Source organism: Mauremys reevesii, linkage group 6, assembly GCF_016161935.1.
Source record: "Mauremys reevesii isolate NIE-2019 linkage group 6, ASM1616193v1, whole genome shotgun sequence".
In the NCBI taxonomy this organism is placed as follows: Eukaryota; Metazoa; Chordata; order Testudines; family Geoemydidae; genus Mauremys; species Mauremys reevesii.
Genome location: NC_052628.1, coordinates 89,590,968 through 89,611,998, shown reverse-complemented (window position 1 = coordinate 89,611,998; position 21,031 = coordinate 89,590,968). Strand labels below are relative to the sequence as shown.

Sequence of the window (21,031 nt, the reverse complement as noted above, 5' to 3'; positions counted from 1 at the left end):
ATCACTGGGAGCATATGCTGGGAGTTCTCCATCCAAAGGTGAGTGTCTTCACTCTGTTAGACCAGGGGCTCCAGTCCCATGGAATTTTCCTTCTGCTCTTTATTTCTATGAATATTTTCTCTCCTCCTTTCACTCCCAGTGGATGCTAACTCAGCCAGAATGGTGTGAACAATGGAATGCCGTTCAGTACCTGAGACTTGCGTACTTTGCAAGGTACTGGCTATGTCTGCTACAAGTGTTTGGTTATTCAAAGGACAGGCTTCTTTCTCATATTTTCAGTGCTTGCTGGCTTGGACTCTGGGCATTTTGTATATAATAGAGCAACTGACATCTCCCCATGGTTAATGATAACCCATCTTTAAAGATAACATCAGTGCAGCTTCATATATCAGCAAGCCCATAGGAACTGCTTTGGTAACTTAGACAATTCCATTATATGGACATTAGTATTAGTAAAGTTGGTGGATCTGTTTTAAATCTTGTACAATAACCCTCTTCCTTCCCTACTGACTATACACATATATTAAATGAAACATGTGATATGCTGTTTTCAGTCCTTCTTCCTTTTCTCCGATTGAAATAATACCTTCATCTAACCTCATAACGCTGAAGTGTACCTGTTCCGAAGCCCATGAAGACGCTGGATCCTTAGCCATCTTGTGGAAGGTTATTAAGAAAACACACCACACCGTTCCTGATTTTTCCCCAGGAGCATTTTTATTATTAAATACAAAACTGCTTTTTTCTTTCAGGTACACATATTCATAGGTCTTAAGGCCTTAACTTCTGTTTGAAGATTGTACAGATTTATTGGAAGATCTGTGTATCAGAAGTCCATAAACTTCACAGAAACATAACTGTGCAGTGATAGAAGTTCAATAAGACTAAACAGAAAAAGAAATACAAGTTAGAGCAAAATTTTCAGAGCTAGCAGCCCTGTTATCCTGCAGCACTGGTTATTAAATGATAATATTACTGATCAATGGCTAGTCACCAGAGGTGGTCTTACAATACATCGTGCCTGTTACCACACCAGACTCTTCAGTTGTAACTTTGACTTTATACAGACTTTGCCAGTTCAGATTTTAGCACAGTTAGTATTTCAGTCAAACCATTTCATTAATTTTGTTCCGCTAAGTTAACTGCCTGTTTAGCCTGGGTCTGTTGAAAGGGAGGAGAGATAAGCTGACCTCTGATTTACGTTCACTTTTGTTTTATGAATGGTGAGAAGAAGTTTGCAGGAAGCTTCTGACATTCCCACATGGGGTCACACCCGGTTACAGTATGTTGCATTTAGTAATGGGGTGACTTTTTCTAAATGACAAAACACCATCACTCCAGCTCCTTGCAATTTTAAGCAGTTCTAAATACAACTGCTTCCAGCTGGCAAGGTTGGGGTCCTTCCAACTATAACTTTATTAGCGGAAAAAAATAAGGTAAATTAGAGCTCAGTGGTGAAAGAATGGGCTAGAAAGTTTGCAGCAGATTCTCCAGTACTGCCACGTTTCAGATGAACTTAAAATAGGCAGAACGGAAAGGTTTTGGACTCTTAGGCTAAGTCTAGAGTTGAAGCTGGGGGTGTGATTCCCAGCTTGAATAGACATACTTGTGCTCGCTCTCTAAAAATAGTAGTAGAGCCACAGTAGCATGGGCAGGAGTGAGTAATGGCATATGCTACCCATCCCAAGTGCAAACCCGCCTGGACCCCCTGGATATGTACTTGGGGCAGCTAGGCTGTGCTGGTGCTTGCTACTGCCCATGCTAGTGCGGCTACACTATCAATTCTAGCAAGCTAGCTCGATCCTGAGCTAGTGTGAATATGTCTGTACGAGCTGGGAGTCATGTCCAGGTCCTGGGATGGACGTAGCCTTTGTTGTACTTCAGAAAGCTTTTTCCTTTTCCCTCCCTTGGCTTTTAATTCCCATTTTATTTATGTTTCAGAATCAAGAGCAATGGTAAAGGAAGACATGGGAGAGGAGACTATTAAGTCCATAGCATGTAAAACACATTTGTTTTGGAAGCAAGCTTGAGAGATCATGGTGAAAGTAGAGGAGAAACCGTAGGAATATTTATAGCACAGTCATCACTACAGAAATCAGTTAACCTGGGTCCCCCTGAGGAAGGTAGTCAGTCCGAAACTTCGGTGGGAATTCTTAAAGGCCCAATCTGATGTCCATTGAAATCCGTTGTAGTCTCTCTCTTGTCTTCAGTGGGCTTTAGAACAAACCCTGTGCGCTTAAAGTTAAGCAAGTGCTTAAATACCTCAGTGATGCCTCAATTCAGGAAAGACATGCTTAAATCCATCTCTTTCGGGGTAGCGCTTATGCTTAATTTTAAGCATATCCTTACATCCCATTGACTGAAAGTTACACATGTGCTTAAGTGCCCTGCATGAATAGGCATGTTTTCCTGAACTGGAGCCTGGGAGTCTGGACTGTCTGGACAGGTAAAACATACAGGAAAAAGTTCAAATCTACAGAGAAGGAAATTAAAGAGAATGATTTCTCTCTCGCACACAGACACATACCTCACCCTCAATTTTTAAATGACCATCTTGTTCCAAGAAATGCACAAAATAAGCCCCCACTTCATGGTCCTACTGCTTCATTTTTATTTTGTGTATTCCTTTGTCCATGGCTAAGGAGGTTACTTGCTTTTTAAGATGTGGGCCTAGCCTCTGTGAGCATTTGAATTTTTTGTTTTCCTGTGGAAATCCCTGGAATGTTGGCAATACAAATTATGAGCTATCAGGAGTCATTGTCTGTAATTTTACTGCAAAACTGGGAGCCTAGAACAACTGAGTTCTAATCCTATCACTGATACTGTTTCCAGCAGTGGCATTGGACAAGTTATTTGATTGCTCTGTCTCAGTTTTCACATCTGTAAAATGGGGATAATACTTTTCTTCCTCTGAGGTGGTGCTATCAGTGCAACAGCACTCCTTCTGGCCAAGCATAGCGCAGCCCCTGGGCTCGCTTAACCTAGCAGGGCTATCAATCTATTCCTGATGTCCAGAATCTGAAAACCCTTTCTTCACTCCCAAGTCTGTCAAGGGTTAGTAGGGGAACCCAGGCCTGCCCACTCCCCTGGGTTCCAGCTCAGGGCCCTTGAGCTAGGTGTGTAGGATCAGGGTTCTTCAACTCTGACAGTGCCCTGAGCTCCTTCCTACCTTCCCCTGGATCTCTGCAGGCTCTGCAGCCTGTTGGTCAGTTTGTCCCCTTCTGGACTGTTGTCTCTGGGCAGCACTTTAGTAGCTTGCGGGCAGGAGCTCCTTTCTCCATCCTGCTCACTTCTCTGACAGCTCAGCTGCCCTGCCCTTCTGCTTCCCAGCCCTTTTGTCCTCCCAGCTGCTGAGAGACTGCCAATCAGCGGTGGCCGGCAGTGCCTTTGGTTGCTGGACTTGCATGGGGTACATACATCCTATGACACTCCCTAACCAGATGAATTACTTGCTTGTAAAGCAGTGGTTCTCAAAGCTGGTCCGCCGCTTGTTCCGGGAGAGCCCCTGGCAGGCCCGCGCCGCTTCCCGCAGCCCCCATTGGCCTGGAGTGGCAAACCGTGGCCAGTGGGAGCTGCGATGGGCCAAACCTGTGGATGCGGCAGGTAAACAATCCGGCTCACCAGGGGCTTTCCCTGAACAAGTGATGGACTGGCTTTGAGAGCCACTGTTGTAAAGTGCTTTGAAAATATTAAATGTAGCACTGGTTGAAAAAGTTTCAGCAGACCAGTTTTCCATCAGAAAATGCTGTTTCATCAAAACTGAAACATTTTGCAGGAATGTGTTGATTTTGATGGCATTTTTAGTGGAAATTTTTTTAAACAATTTGAACTGAAATTTAGTATTTTGTTTAGACTTTCTTGTTTCATTTCATTTTGACTCATTTTGTTTAGACTTAAATTTAAAAAATCCTTATAATAAACAAAAATTAAATTTTATATATACACACACACTTTATATTATACTAAAATATTTTTCTGTAATCATAATGAAACATTTTGATAGGGTCATTTCAATGTTTCCAAAACAAAAGACTTTGGAATTTTTGTTCTGCACTAAATTTCAAAATTTGGACTTTTCAGAATGTTAGAATTTCCCCTGGGATGGGCTGTTCATTTTCCAGACCAGCTCTGATTAAATAATATATAAACGCTTAATATGGTCTTTAATGAGAATTCTTATCTTACGTGCTTGTTTTGCAAAAATATACATGAACACAAAAACAGCATACCCAAACATTTCACACTAAGGCCATGTCTACATCATGAGCTGAGGATGTTAGTTCCCTGCTTGCGTACACGTACTCACGTAAGCTCTTACTGAACTAGTGCTATTATAAGTCGCACTGTAGCCTCAGGAGCAGGGGCAGCAGCAGTGCAGACACAGCTGAGCTGTGCTGAGTACAAACCCACCTGAAATGGGTGGGTATGTACTCAGCATGGCTCAGCTGTGCCTCCACTGCTGTAACCTGTGCTACTGCAGCTCCGCTGCTATTTATACTCATGCTAGCTCAATGAGCACTAAAGCAAGCATGTGTACACAAGCGGGCAAATAACACCTCCTTACTCATAGTGTAGACTTAGCCTATCACCTTTAACATTAGCTACCCACAGGTGGTCATTTGTGCCTATGGAATTGCTTAGATTACCTAACCCCGCCGATAGTTCATTGTCATCTGCTTTTGCCACATTTTTTGGTTTTTGTATTTTGTTAGCAAAAAAGTGGCTTTTTTTTTAAAGTAGCTGAATGATAGAAATATTGTCTTGTACTTGTCCCTTTAAAACTTTAGTCCTGGAGTCATACACAGCCTGACACTGGATTGTCAGGCATGACAACAGCATGTGATAGCCAGTGCTATTGCCCCTACCACCGTCTTTTGTGCCTCCTCAGCATTAAATTGCTGCAGCAGCCGACTCTGCGAAACTAAACCATTTTCTTTTGTATTCAAAGTCCAAAAAATCCTACAAGATCTGTGAGTAGCCAAACATGGCACACCACACAGAAAGTATAAGGGTGGTCAAGATACATATGGGGTATATCTGCAGTGGAGCTAGAAGGTAGATTGACCTAGCATGCTAAAAATAGCTGCAGTGGCATGAGACGCAAGAGGAAGGACTAGCTGTCCCTGTCTGAGACCAGAGGTGCGTATTCAAGATGGCTAGTTACTTCTGCTGCTCCTGCCACTGCAGCTATGCTTCTGTTTTTAGCATGCTAGCTCTGATCAAGCTAGTGAGGGTTTGTCTCCTCAAGGTGGAATTTATACCTTTTAGCTTCAGTGTACACATACTCTTAGGTAACGGGGCCTTTGAGGAGAGCTTTGCTCTGGTGTACTAAAAGACGTTTGTATCTGATTCAAACAGACCTTTGTTCATTTCATATTGGGACGCTACAGATCTAGTGGTTTGAAGTTACAGGAAGGGGAAAATGGGAGTGGCAGAGGTAGCTTTTATGTAATGGGAGATGGCTAACTCTGCACTGAGGACATAAAAAGCCTGGTGAATAGAGAGTCCGATTCTCATTTACACTATGGCTCTTTTAAACCTCTCTGGAAGTGTAAATGAGAGTCAGGCCTAGTTTTTTAAACAGCTTTTTAAAATTTAAACTTATTGGGGAACTGCAGATATTTCTGTTAGGAAATGTTAGTTCCTCTTAAATAAACAGATCCCAGAAGTACTCCGGCATTGTTTACATGTAAAGTGGAAGAATTAAAGTGGTTACAAATTTTGCCACTCGGTGCATAAGGACATAGCAATTGCCATACTGCATGAGGCCACACTCTGTCTATGTGCTTCGTCTTTGTCAGTGATTAGCACTAGATGCTTCAGAGGAAGAAAAACCCTGCAGTAGGCATATGGGGGAAATCTGTCCCCACATTATAAGAAATTAGATTAATACCTAGTTATAGATTGGCTTAAGGCCTGAAGCATGCAGTTTATTATCCCTTCCAAAATTGTTGTTGGCATTACCTATTATAACTGGATATTCATGTTATCTTATAAATGTAAAATCTCTTTTTGAGTCTTGCAACATTCTTGGTCTCAAATGACTTCCCATAGTAATGAGTTCCACGGTCTATTTACATACTATGCAAAAAAATGTATTGTGTAAAATAATTATGCAGCACTGCTTGAAAAATTAACCTAAAGGCCCAGTGAAGCAATTTTTAGTGTTCTGCCTCTTATGTGAGTCCAGATGATATTCAGACATAGTCTTTTGACAGTTATATTGTAATAAATCCATCTGCTGCTGACAACAGCCCCAGTTACTAGATGTACCACACACAGATACCCCAGGCAACTGGCACTAGAATCTTTCTCCTTCAGCACCAGAAACATGGTCCTTTGCCAGTTAGGCTAAAAGAGGTTTTCCTTAGCTAGTACTAGTACTAGTTCCCCTATCCTTTCTCTGGACAAGCCACTAGAGTGCAACACCGCACGCACGCACACACACACACACAGAGCCAGTATATTGTGATATGCCCTCATACACCTAATTTCCATCTAATAATCTACAAAATGTCCACTCAACCTTAATATTTTTAAGACTGTTCCAGTTGCACTAGTACACACTGGAACAGTGTATAAAACAACTGTGACATGTTTAGTCCATGCTATTTTCTGAGCTAAGCTTTAGCCAAAAAAAGAGAAAAGTTTGACATTCAAAAAGTGGAAATGAACCAAGTTTTCAAAGTCTTCTTACTTAAGAATGGCTTGTCTAATTAACCTTAAAACTACAAAACAACAACAACAACAACAACAAACCTCTTTGGCCTAGGAATAAACATGAGGAATTTCAAGCAAGAAAGGAGGTTCTTTTTCCCGATAATTATATGGGAGTCAAAATGAGGCATGTAGCGGAAGCTATCTCAGACTCTTAACTGTGGAGCCAGTATTACTGCTTCATAATTTTTCTGCTTTATTGTAAAATGTGCTGCTCCATTGATGAAGCCCAGTGAGGAATTTGAAACATGCTCTGGATTCTACCATTGTAAAAGCAATTGTAGGATGGATCTCTCACATTGGTGTCACGTTCAAAGGCATGTAAGAAACAGAATCCCATGTCTCATGACAAAAAACCTTCAGAATCATTTCAGTGAAAGGAGGGCTGGAATAGCAGAAGTACTACACACCGAAAGAATGTAAAAGAGATTCTGGATTGACATTTTTCTCAGGCTGCATTGTTTGAAAGCTATGCATCTTTTTGATGCATCTCAAGTACAACATTTTCAAATGAATCTATGTCCTTGGTTGCCATACAAGGTTTAAAGAATATTTTAGTGTCACAGATCGTGCCTGAATGCAGAATCAGAGATATGCCTGTCACACAGTATTGGCGTGTAGAAGACCTGTGAGACCACTTTCTGGAACTTGTAGCTGTTTCACAGCATTGTCTGCCCAAGCTGCCCAACAGCATTGCTGCCGAAAGAAAAGCGATGCTGCTGTTAAACACTATAGCTCAGAAGCAATGCCCAGCAATGGAGGAAGAGACTGAATCTGGCTGTACTTTATTTACAGCCAGTGGACAAGATTCACTCCCTGGGTTATGCTGATAAATCTCCTTGAGTGCTGGAACACAACACCACAAGCTGCTCCATACCCATCTCTGCCAGGAAGGAGGAGCCAGCAGCCATAGCTCCCAAAGTGGGCCTGACTGTCCCTCAAAGGGACAGGGCTGGGGAAGCTGAGAGATGCTGTTTCTGCACCTTTCCCAGTTGGCCTCCACCCATAGAGACCTGGCTGGATTTTTCAGCTGCTCAACACAAGCAAAACCTCTGAGGGGAACATGGTGGTGATGTTATCATCATCCGGCCCTTTTCTCAGCTGTCCCCTGTTGGTGCAGGACAATGCAAATTGCAGACCCCATGTCCACGAGGATAAAAATGGCCTGATGTTGGAATACGGTCCCTGTCATCTTCTCCCAGTGGCTGGAATGTAGCGTGTTGGCTGGGGTACTGGCTTACCTCGTGTTTTGCTTTTTAAAACTAGCTGCTAAAAAAGAGAAAGTCCCAGCAGCTATGTTCTTGCATATGCCGACTCTTTGCTATGAAAGCTGAAAATGGAGACTCTTTTCCACTATTTCTAAAAAAAACATTTTCAGAAGAAACTTCAATTAAAAAACAGACAGCTGTTAGTCTTTACTGAAACCAGTAGGAATGATCTGGTAACGTCGTTTGGTGATTGACAAAAAATGCATGCAGATTCACATAATGCTGTCATTTCATCTGCATATTTTGTCGTTCACATACTTGTTTTTATTGCATAATTGTTTTTATTTTTGGCCACTATTATTTTTAAACAGGTTCTTATTTGTCAGTCCCAGATGCATATGCCACATACAACCTCCCTCAGACATGAGTTACAAGAATGCCAGAAGGGCTAGCAGGCCTGAAATTAGAACTACTCTTCCAGCTTTGGTTTGGATTGCTGGTATACTAGCACACAAATCAAACCATCTTTTACTCTTCTTCATGGCTACATTCCCATCATCAGGTAGGGTATTTGCTTTGAGCAGGATCCTGGTAAATTTCAGCACCTTGCTGTATGCTCAGAAAAAATTAGAGGAGAATGGAGGATGAGGTGATGTGTATACACACGTGCACCAGTTAACTAGAAGATGGAGCATGGCTGTACTGTGACGTATCCACCCATGATCAGGATTGCAGAGGTATCCAGCACAATGGATTTGTGTTGGTGTGTTTTGTGGGGACCAGGCAAACTCCCTTCGAAGTCATGGGAGTCTTTCTATCAATTACAGTAGAAGTTGGATCAAGTCCTAGCAAACTAGCGAACATTTCAACAGGCCTTCTTTTTAGATACATTTTTTTTAAACGGGAGACAGCATGTTTAAAGGAAAAAGAAGAAGAAGAAAGCATCAAAATTGGCAGGCCCAAAATGTAATTTTTTTTCTTTTTAAGTAAGCAAGTACTTAACTTTCATTTGTGACATCATTATTTATTTCTATTATTGTTGTTTCTTTAGCTGTAACAGCAGTTATCAAAACTTCAGTTGACTTTGGTGGGCAGTTTATAACAAAATATGGCACTTATTTTCATATGAGTTTTAAAATAACTGTTTTGGTGAATAATTTCATACCTGTGTATATTCTGAGTGAAATTGGATTAGTAAAGAATCTAGAATCGATCTTTGAAGCCCCAATAGGAAGGCACCCCTATTCAGGAAAGCAGTTAAATAGAACTGGGTGAAAATAATCAGGTGAGTCAGATTTTTTACTGTAAAATGTGGATTTGGGTTGACCAAAACAATTCATAAATTCAAGTAGAATTCAGCAAATTGTTTCAGTCCATTAAAAATATTTTTGGAAAAGTCAAAACAGTTTGATTTGGCATTTCTGAAATGAAGCATTTAGACATTTTGTTTTGCTTTTTAATTCAATTTTATTTAAAAAATAAATATTAAGGATTAGAAAAAATTATGGAAAATGAGAAGTTTTGTTTGGAGCTGAACAAAATGTATTTGGGATTGAATGAAACATTTCATTTGATCTGAAACAAAATTTTTCAACAATTTCATTTTGCCAGAAAAATCAAAAAATGTTCATTTCAAATCACCCTGAACCACTATTTTCCAAGTATTATTTTTGAGTTCATCCACTTAACCCAAAAGTCAGTTATTCACACAGCTCTTCACTTAAATATGTGCTTAACTTTAAGCATCTGCTTCAGTCCCATTGTGCTTAAGTCCTTTCCTGATTCAGAGTCTGTTTGTTTTCTATTCTAGTATATTCTGTATGCTGCATAGACTCTAAAACATAAAGGAAGAAAATCATACATGCACAGAATAGCTAGTCCTTGCACAATTAGAAAGGTGTATGTTTTGCAGAGGCCTTACAAAGGAAGCCTGAAATTAATTCTGATAAACCTAAAAACATAGAACTCACATTCCTTAATGAGATTTTTTTCTTACCCCCTTTTTTTTAAATATCACAAAAACGCATCTGACAAGGTGAGATACAGGGAAGTTTGAAAGATGCCAGGCCATCCTGTTAACTTGGTGTGAGTGCTCTCATTTGATGCAGCCCCGCTGGAGTGGTACAGAACTAGCAGACAGCCCCAGCTGCCCCACCTGTGGCGGGTCTGATGCACGTACATGTGTAAACCCTCACCCACTCACAGCAAGTATCAGTCTGATCAGTTCTGTGGTTTTCCCAGCATTGGCTGGCATAACAAGACAGGGTTTTATGAGGGCATTCGTTTAGCTGGGCGATAATATTTTGTGTGAATAAAAATGTGGGTTGCAAACATTTATTAAATTGAGTCCCGCGGGCTTTGTTAGGCGGCAGCACTTGCAATTCACATTCTGCTAGAGAAAAGGGGGCCTCATGAGAAAGTTTTGTTGACGATTTGAGGAAAAGGCAAATCGAAGTACACAGTTGACCCACTGTCAGTAGTTCAGACTGATGATCCTGGCTGATCGGGGGAACCCCTGCAGCACTGAATACAGCTGCAGAGAGCAACAGAGCACTGAGGAGTAGTGTCATCATGATAGCACGTGGCAATGTTCACCTCCTGGCATTGCATCATTGCATACAGTGTTTACGCAAGGCAATGTCAGTACGTAGTTGTGTGATTATTAGTGTCTTCCAGTGGCTCAGTCTGCTACAATCTCTTCTTGCTTCTCCCCACTATCAGTTGCTGGGAGGAAAAGGTTGTTTCTCCTTACTTCACAGAGCGAGAGGCGCCACAAGCTGAGGATTGCTGGTTTAGATGCTTATGCAACCCTGAACCCAGTTTGTTCCTTTTTCTAGCCACTCTTTTCTTCAAGGACAGAGGGTGCTACCCAAGATGCTAAATATTTTAATAGTTACCATCCAAAGCCCTCCTCCTACTTCACAGGATCCAGAATACCCTTTTATAGAAATCCAAGTCAATGAAGCTGCCCTGTTGAGGATCTGGCCCACTGATTGTCTTACCCTTTGAATATGAAAATTTCCTGATACAAGCAAGGAGCAGTGGCAATCTTATTGTCTCACTCAAAACGGTAGAGGGAATGGAGGAGTTCTGTTGAACAGTAGTGATAACAGTGTGCTTACCATGACAGGCTAGTGTATTGGTGCATCGCTGTATTTTTTCCTGACTTTGCTGCCTGGACCTGATTGGCCAATATTAAGAGGGAAAAGGGTCCCCTTTACATTGATTTCCCCATTCCCCCATGCAGGTGATGGTCAGCTGCCTCCATAACATCCTGAGTCTGCCTGGATTGGAGACTCTGCAGATATTGTACATGAATCACCGCACTACACAATTCACAAGTCCGTTGGAAAAAAACAAGAGATATTCATTGCTTCTGGCCGAGTTAATTCTTCTGCAGTGCTCTAGGGAATCCTTTCCTTAAAAGGGTGAGGGAGAAGCTAACGGATGGCAGCTAGTCCTTGACTACACAGTTACAGCAAACCTATATTATTCAGAAGTCGGAGGTGAGATGGGGATCCTGGAACCAGTGCATAATGCCATGGCCTCTTATGGCTCCCTGTGGGTCTCTTGGTTGTGGGGGCAGAGCTGTAGTCATTTGGTAAGGGGTTAGGGCAAACCCCACTGTTGTCCCCATAAAAGAACGATCCAAGGAGAACGGAGAAGGATGCCACGTGGAGTTCTCTGAAAGGGGCTGATCCAGCCTATGCAGGTAGCATATTTAGTATGTAAGTGATTGCATGTGGCAATGAGTTGGATTGTGCTGCATGAGTTGGCTGTTTACCGCCAAGACAGGGCACCAAAATAGTAAGGAAAAGTTCCAAGAGAAGAGTGTGTAAGTAACTTGTCACGCCCAGTAGGTGAGGTAGTAGGGGACAATGGCACTCTCTATGCAGCTTCACTAGAGACAGGTAATGTTGGATCAGCAGGATCCATCATTCACAAAGGCACACTTTATACATAAGTGTATTTATACTCTGTGCATAAATAATACAGTGGATGTTGCATCTACGTGATGTATATAACCATTCAGGGCAAGGGGTGAAGGTTAAATATCAAAGCTTGTAGTTGGGATTTCTTCATTTAGTTCCCATTAACATGCCACCCAACCAGGGTTTTTAATTCTAAGGTTCAGGATAAGCGGTGAGGTTATTTTCAATGCATGGTTCCTCACAGGCATAGCTTAGGCCAAGTACAAGTTGAATAACCTTCAGGAAAGCTGTGCTGTCCTTCTGTCGGCCGCTGTCTTTGAAAATTGCCTGCAGAGTTAGTGAGCAGGAACAGTTAAGATTTACAAACAATGATGAAGCTTGTCATGCATCTTTCACCATTCATCATCTAGGTACCGTGGCTGGGCGGTGAAGTGTTCTTCATAAAAACCAGCTCAGTGTGAAATACACCTCGCAGCAATGTTTACTGCTCTGAAACTCGTCAGCAGCCCTTTATAGTAAATCCAGATTGCGATGTGACATTACAGTATATCATTGCAGAGCGCGCTGGGGTTTACACTAGGAATGAGTGCAGTTCACACCAGATGAGATGTCCAAATTGAGTTATGTAGGAATTTGGCTGTTATATGGGGATAGCTTTTGTTTTCTGAGGCCTGAAAGTTAGCTTTATATTATATATATATCTACACATACATACACTTATCGGTGTGGATGCATACATCTATATAGAGATATATACATATGTATATCTATAGATAAATACACTTATATAGGTATAGACACACATGAACAGATATATATACTACATGTACATGTATATCTTTATATAGCATAAGTATATGTCTGTAAGTCATTTCTTAATATAGACTAATGTATTTTCACCTTTTGTCTAATAACCATATTTTAATATTGACTAGTACATAAATAAATTTTATCTTTAATTTTTTTTGAAACAAGTGCTGTTGAAAATACAGTTATTTGAGATCCACAGAATTATAGTCCCTGCCTACAAAGTTCAAAGGGGAATTGGCTCAAGTTGTTTTGTAGGGTTGTAACACAATTTTAATATGGATTTTATAGGAAGAAACCAGTGTCTAATTAAAGTTAGTTGCATGTCATTTATGTGGGGGTGTGTGGAAGAAGCAGGACTCACAGTCTGTCTTAAGTTACACCCCTGATGCTAGCTGAATCCAGTGGTGTTGCAGAGTGTAGCTGGGGGCAGGATTTGGCCTATGGTCTTTAGTTCTGAGATGTACAAGTTTTACTTGTTTAATTTTTTAGTGGGTACCAAAGTCCCAGTGCTTTTTTCAATGCATGTCTCTGACAGCTTGAAAGTTGCTGCTCAGAGAAGCAGGGTTGTTGGATTTTATCCAAAATCTTCAAAAATATGGAAACTACAGAATTTACTGTATGACTGGTGTAGCAGAGTGTTTATTTCCATTGGACCCATATTGTTATATACGAGCTCATTGAAAGTAAGCGTCTAAGATAAAATAGTAGGTGTTTATGTCCAATTAAAAATGTAAGAAATCCATGTAAAATAGGCATGCCACTGAGTTGTTACATGAACTGACCGATCTATGTACAGTATTGAATCAGGGATGCTTTAGTCTGAAAGATACTGGGGGCTAAGGGATGATAGCTTCGTGGACCATACAGCATCCACTGTTGTTCAGCACACACAACAGGTGCAGGAACTATCCGGCTACCCTCTTGAAGTTAGATGCTCTTGTGGCAGTTAGCCAGTGAAAAATGAAGGGCAACAATGGAGATTGCATTAAAATCCTTACCAAGGTATCATAGTTTTATTTCTGCCATGAGTGCAGAGGATTGAACTAGATGACCCCTCGAGGTCCCTTTCAGTTCTGTGATTCTGTTTCATTCCAAATAAGCTGAAGTTGATGGAAATAGTTTGAGATTCTATGCTCCTCAGGGTAGTGACTGTGTTTTCCTTTGTATTTAGAAAGCTTGTAGCACATTTTGGATACTACCACATAAAATATCTCATATATTTCATTTAAATCTTTGGATTTTGTGAGTTTATAGCTGTTAACTTTTTCAGCCCAAGAGAAGGTGTAAAATTAATAAAGTATCATATTTACTTTTAGAGCTCTCATCTCCACACATTTACCATAGCTGTAGCTTATTTTACACATTTGTAAATAGCCAACACAACTACATTGATGAACAAAAACAATACACAGTACAATTTGTATTCAAACTATTTTAAATTAGTACCCACAGTGAAAACAGATACTCTGATTTTTGTCAATCAAGTCACTTTTTTCCAAATCAGTGCACTTTCCTCAAATATGTGTTTAGTAGTTATTGAATTTCATAGGTTCATTCAATAAAAGTCTTACATACATGCAGTTTACATTTCACAATCTAAGTGTAGACTTTTGTGGGTATGGGTGGATTAATCATACACATGTCTTACATGTGCAAGTAGATTTTTAGACTTTCTTATACTGAGAATCTGTGTCAGAATCAGTAAGATGATAGTGTGTTAATGCTGCATGGTTCTTTAGCAGAAAAAGTGTAAAATTTTAAAGAAACCCTATTAAGTTTCCTTTTCATTTTCTTTGGGACCATTATTACTGAGGAATTGCATCTTTCTGGTTTGTTTGGTTTGTTGTGGGAGGAGGAGAAGCAAATCTGGAAATCATCTTTTACATTAATCTTGTGGCTTGTACTAGGGGCGTGAGGAGTGAAGCCTGTCATTTGAAGTGTGCAGGTCTCAGGTGGCTGCGTATCAAACCAAAGGACCTGCTTTGTGCACTCTTTCAAACTAATAACTTTGCTAACCCGCAGGATTCAGGCATACAATAAATAGTGGCTTGATGTAGTGATGTTCCAACATTGATGGGAGAGTTCAGATCCATATTAGACATTCCTAATGCTATATCTGGCTTTCAGTTTAATTTCCCATCTTTACATGTGCCTGCTCCCGTCCTGGTGCTTGACCGTAAGTTGATTTAAAATGTCACAGCACTGAGTAGGCTCCCAACATACATGGCCGAAATTTGGGGAAATATTCCGAAGAGATGAAATGTTGCAGCTAATGTTGATGGGGTACATTTTGAAGTGCTAATGTCTGTTGGAAATGTTGCTGTCCAGACATCTCAAAATTAGATTTAAAAACGTGTAGGCATTGAATTTGATTTTAAAGAAAAGATGATAACTTGCACGTCAAGCTAAGTCACTTTACTCTGCATCATTTTCACCTCTCCGCAGTCAAGTGTCATTTGCTTACAAAGACCCTCCAGAGAGGCAAGGTACAATTGTCTATCGAGGATTGTAAAAAGAGCACATGAGGAAACAGCTCAGAATGGGGGTCGGGGGGAAGGGAGAACTGCATCACAAATAAGCTAACAATACGTTGGCTGAGTCTAATGACTGGCTTATAGCATCCAGGAGTTGTCAATCACACCTTAATGTTTAGAGAAGTGAAAAGTCAATGTGTAGTTGTTTAATTTGACATGACTCTCGGGTTGAGAAAGTGTAATAGCTAGAGGGGACAGTTAAGTAGCTGTGCTCCATGTCAGCCTGTCTCGCTCCGACTACTGCACTAAACGCTTTCCTGATGAGCGATAGATTTGGTTAAATACCAGGATAATTGCTAGCTACAGCACCCGGCACTCGTGTAATGCCTTGTACTACATCTGTATTAGCTCTTGCCTCAGGCTGCTTGAGGTTTCTGCCATAAAGAGAACACGTATGTTCCATTATATTATTCTCTTTTGGTTTTGAAGAGCAATTGTTGCAGAGCTAAATGGGCTGTAATAAATTATATTTCTTTCCCCCTAGACCTGTTGAAGTAGATCAGACATGCAAATATCAAAGCTGCTTTTTGCTTGTAAGTAATGTTTTGTTTGCATACCATGACAAGAGCTCACACTACTACTTAGACAAAGAAGTTTTTCACTTTAAGGTTGTAAACCTCAGACCTTTACAACTAACTCAGCAGGCTGGTATAAAGCCAAATAACTAATTTTACATGCTGTGGAACAATTTGCTTTTAACACACTCGATTTCTTCAAGTAAATGAGATTATCAGACAAAAGTATATTGATGCTTGATGTGCGTAATAACACAGTATTTTACAGTGATATTCTCAGTTCTAATTAAAATTGTGTAATTCGATTCTAATTGTGTCTTTCCATTCCATTATACTTAAAATATCAAGAGCATTTAAAAGGAGAGGACTTGACATGGCTCTGTTATTTTGGCTAAAGTAGTGGTTACAGCATGTGTACTAACGACCCATTGATTTCAATGAGACTTTGCATAGTGTAGCTGCAGTGGGTCCATATTGCGCGTTGTGTATGTATCGCTCACAGTGCACATACCTGTAGCCTGGCATCACCGTGAAGCTGTGCATGCTAACAGCTCCGTGACATCCAGCGACACTGTACGCCGTAATAGCTCTGTAAGGTCAATTGTAGTTTATTGTTCAAAAACCTCCATACCAAACTGAAAAGGGGGATAAAAATCTGGGTCAAGGCTTTTACTCTGTTGCTAGCTCTCCCCTTTTGTGTCTGGCTGTGGAAGGGGTCGTGCGAAAAGCTCGCAAGCATAAGGGAAGGTTAGGGCTGGTCGAAAATCTGTAAGAATTGTTTTATGAAAAAAAAATCATTAACCAAAAAAAAAATCACAAAATGTTCTTTGAAATGTTATGATTTTTTTTTATTACAAAAGAACTTTTGGTTTCAAAGTGCTGGGGGAACTGGACATGTAGGTTCATATGAAAATCCTCATCAGAAAGGTAAAACCTGGATAAACATTGGGATTTACCACAAAAAAAATCAAAACAAAAACAGTTGACATCCTTGAATTTACTTCATGTCTGTCTCCAAGGGAAACTGTTAGCTTTAAAGCCAGGTGTCTGGTGGCTCTCAGACCAGCATAAAATCATGAGTACCTAGTAAGTCAGTGGAGTTACACTAGTGTAATACTGCCATGAGGACAGGTCCAATATGCTGTAGCCAAATACATATATTTACATAAAGTATAGCACTAATGACATGTTAGATTGTCAAAAGGGAAACAATATTTTCAGTCCAGCTCATTGCTAGTTTTGCTATTTTACTTTTTCCTCCTCTCGGACAGAGAAAAATAAATGAACTCCCTTTCCCTTTAGTTTATAAATCAGTTTCCCCTTCAAGTTCTTTCTCAGTACTCTGAGGTTTGTTTTCAGTCACTGCAGGAAAAGGTGTTTTTTTCCCCTCAAAACAACTGTTTTCGCTGGATTGTGTTTAAATGTGACTATTGGTTATATAAAAGCATGTTTCAATAACATTTCAGTTTTGAGTCAAATTTAAGATCCCCCTAATACTCCTAGTCAGGTCCTTAAGTGACTTAGCTCCCTAACTGTTTGCAGTGTTGTTATATCCAAAGAGTTCATAAATACACTTGAGGGTCAGAGCCTAAAGGCTAGATTCACAAAGGGACTTAAGTGTTGCTGTGCTCAGCGTAAAATACCAAACGTTTAGGCACTTTTCTGTCAGTGGAATCCTGAGTTAGGCATGCGGGATCCCTATATAATGCAAGAAGAAAGTTAGCTGCCTAAGAATGGGATTCACAGAAGCCAGCAAGCTAAGTGGAGAGCCAACTAGCCTAGCCAATAGGAAATGCAAATGAAAGGTGCGGGCCTAAGCCCCACCTCTCTCAGGGCCAAATGAAGGTGCCTCCTTCCACTCAGCATTCTGAGAACTGTGAACTGTGAACCTCTCCTGGAGTTAGGCACCCTAGACAGGTCAGTCCTTTCTCGTGACAAAATGGGGGCGAGGGAGGAGCATGCAGAGCATGGATTCAAACCTAGGTCTCCTGACCACTTGGCTTATTGGGTATAAGTACCATTACCACCACCACAGAGCAGCTGGCATGATCAGGATTTTAGTAGTTTTGTGGAGGCAAAAATGTAGGCACCATGAGGACTCTACCAGCAGCAACTTAGACACAACTAAACATAGGTGGCGGCTGAGTGGAGATTTTGAGGATCTCACTGGCATCTAAATGTTGGATTTAGGTACCAAAGGGAGTGGGTCTAATCCAAAGTATCTCAGTTACTTTTGAAAATGGGACTTAGTCTGAACCAGGAAAACTGTCAAAAGCCTGTGTTTTACGAGGCTGAGGAGCATTTAATTCCAGGAGTAATCCTGTTCAAATTGGTGTGACTGCTTGTGTAGTAGGATACCACTCAATGGGAGTAACAATGTCAGAATCGGGCCTGAAGCACTCACCTATATTCTGTACTAATTTGAGCTTTTAAACAGAGTTTTTACAGGTTTTCAGCAAAAGCTTGGCAGTTAATTTTTAAGTGGAAAAAGTCTTCAGTACACATTAGCATTTCTCTCTGTAATACTACTATTGTGTCAGCAGAAATAAATATAAATATAACACAATGGGGCTGTCATATGACTAATGCTATATAAAACTTCATTTTATTTATTTGACTAAATCAAAGATCTTTTTAGTTTAATTTTTGTCCTTATTTTCTAAAGTAAGAATGACGTCACTGGAGGGATTCCTAAACATCTGAGGGGATGATTCTCATAAACAGCAACATTCTTACCCTTTTAAAACACTTTTTAAAATGTACTGTCCATTTTTGCTGTATATCTTGATCAATACTTATTGAACTGCTGTACTACATTGTACTACAATGCTGCTTGACTTGCTTCCAAATTGAAGTTAATATTTAAAGAATAGAAGTACTCTAGTAATATTAAGTCACTTTAGAGTCTTTGGTGATTTTAAACTGTAAAGTCATGTCAGTTTTAATTGATAAATGATCAGGGTTATTTTTTTCCCGCCAGTTTTAAATTCTGGCCACCATCATTGGTGATACCACACAAAGACACGCAAAACTCCCTTTGACTGTGATAGTACAGGATCAGGTCTGTCTCTTCTCAGCATAGAGGTCTATATTATAACAACATTTAAAAAAAAATCTATTCCTGGCAAGTAAAAATCTATTGTTTCTATCTTAACAGATTCATTTTACTTATATTTGGGATTTTATTTAGTTGACAGGTATCCTTTTGATTTCCAAACGCTTGCAAATCATGTACAGAAATCTTTAAACTGTGTAGGATGGCACTTTTGCATTAAGCTAGTATTTTCTGAAATTAACTACTTAGTTAAGCATGAAACAGCTGAGCTGTTTGATTACTCTTTGCATACAATAAGCTCTTTTACTTTTGCTTTATAGATTTAAAGGGGTAGCATCAATTCACATTTCTGTGACTGAGTCTGCTGCTGCACCCTGGTTTCTTCCCTCCTTGCCCAGACAGCCAGGATCTATAGCCAACCAAGTTGTAGAATTTCTGCACCCTCTAGGACTCTCCTGCTCAAAGTTTCTCAGTTTCATTCCTGCCTCACAGTGGATCAGAAGCCCGACAGGCAGCCTGCAGCTGCCTGGATGTTGCCTTGGCTCTCTTCTAACAAATTATGAGCCTGAAAAGGCTTCCTTAGACAAGGAGTCCTCTGTTTCCTATGCTGCCTGCAGCAGGTCTCTGACTGACTGTGTGGAGAGTGCAGCAGTCTTACTTTGCTAGCCCAGACCACCAGATTAGAGCTGCCAAGCCAATGACATCATGAAGGTCCGTCCTGTGATTCCATCCCAGCTAGGGTGACCAGATAGCAAGTATGAAAAATCAGGACAGAGTGTATGTGTGGGGGGAAGTAGGGGTAATAGGCACCTATATAAGAAAAATCCCCAAATATCAGGACTGTCCCTATAAAAATGGGACATCTGGTCACCCTAATCCCAGCAGGCTAGAGTCCCCTAGCCAGTGTTCTCACCGAAGCTTGTAGCTTGATTTAAGCCCTGAAACTGAAGTGTTGAGCCAGTAGCTTCTCTGCATGACTGCCCACGTATCATCCCAGACGTCCAGAGGGGCTGGGACACAGGCTTGTGACTTACTATCAGACCAGCATGCTAAAGCAGCTGAGCTCGTGCCATCAGAAAAGTCTGAACCCTGATATCAGTCCAGCGCATCAGTCAGAGAAACTTGTGCCTGATAGCAGAGCAGCACTCCAGAGTTGCGGAGCGAGTAACTCTCTGTGAGGCCTCAACCTCAGGGAGGGATAGCTCAGTGGTTTGAGCATTGGCCTGCTAAACCCAGGGTTGTGAGTTCAATCCTTGAGGGGGCCACTTAGGGATCTAGGACAAAAATTGGTCCTGCTAGTGAAGGCAGGGGCCTGGACTCAATGACCTTTCAAGGTCCCTTCCAGTTCTAGGAGATTGGTATATCTCCAATTATTACCTAACCTTGACATTAGTCCGGCAAACCAGCAGTACTTAGCCATGAGCTCAAAGCTGTCTGTCTCTTGACATCAGACTGGCAGGCTAGTGCTGAGCCAGTAGCCTCACAGGGCTTGTGCCTTGATGTCAGCCCAGCAGCCTAGAGCTGCTGAGATGGTTACCTCATAAACAAATGTGCCTTAATATCAGACCATCATGCCAAAGTGGCTGAGTGAGTGTACTCCTATGTGTTGACATCAGGCCAGCCAGCTTAAGGGGCTGGGCCAGTAACTTCAGAATGGGAATGTGCCTTGGCATCATCCCAGCAAGCTAGAGCCCTGATTCCCCCCCCCCCCCAGAGTTCTGTGCCTTGACATTATACCCTCAGGCTTAAGCTGCTGAAGTAGTGACCTCATAGAGGCCCTATCCTCTACGTCAGCCCAGCCACGCAGTGGCTGCCGAGTCAGCAATCTGACCAGAGACCTGTGCTTTGGCATCAGCCCTGCATGCTAGTGGTACTGAGCTCATGACTTCACAGAGGTCTGTGTTGACATCAGAGCAGCTTATTATTCCTGTCCTTATTTATTTGGACTGCAGTAGTGCTTGGGGTACCAACCAAAGATGAGGGCCCCGTGCTACGCCAATAAGTTCCCAGAGGTCTAGCTCTTGACATCACCCCAACAAACTAAAGACACTTCACAGAAACTTATGCCTCTAAATCATACCTCTAATCGCACAAAATGCCTCTAATCGCACAAAACCAAACACCCTTGTCCCACCCCTTCTCTGAGGCTCCGCCCTGCTCACTCCACCCCACCCCCCACCCCCTGTCGCTCGCTCTCCCCGACCCTCACTCACGCGCTCATTTTCACTGGGCTGGGGATGGTCCCTTTTTGACCGGGTGT

General features: G+C 41.2%; 1 protein-coding gene and 1 long non-coding RNA gene across 3 annotated transcripts in view; one reads left to right on the top strand and one right to left on the bottom strand.

Moving 5' to 3' along the window:
* DMRT1 (doublesex and mab-3 related transcription factor 1) overlaps positions 1–21,031 on the top strand; it is an 83,439-nt gene that overhangs the window by 47,332 nt on the left and 15,076 nt on the right. The window contains exon 5 of one of the 2 annotated variants that reach the window (XM_039545000.1): positions 1,942–2,095. The exons of the other annotated variant lie outside the window; for it this stretch is intronic. Within the exon in view, the coding sequence (XP_039400934.1) occupies positions 1,942–2,030 (89 nt within the window). The 3' untranslated portion in view covers positions 2,031–2,095. Of the gene's footprint in view, positions 1–1,941; positions 2,096–21,031 lie in introns of those variants that run through there. 2 annotated transcript variants of the gene reach the window in all.
* On the bottom strand, positions 860–20,168 carry LOC120408278. Its single transcript, XR_005600578.1, has 3 exons — positions 20,154–20,168; positions 16,228–16,351; positions 860–884 (listed from the first exon to the last, which is right to left on the bottom strand). It is a non-coding gene; the product is annotated as an uncharacterized LOC120408278 (long non-coding RNA).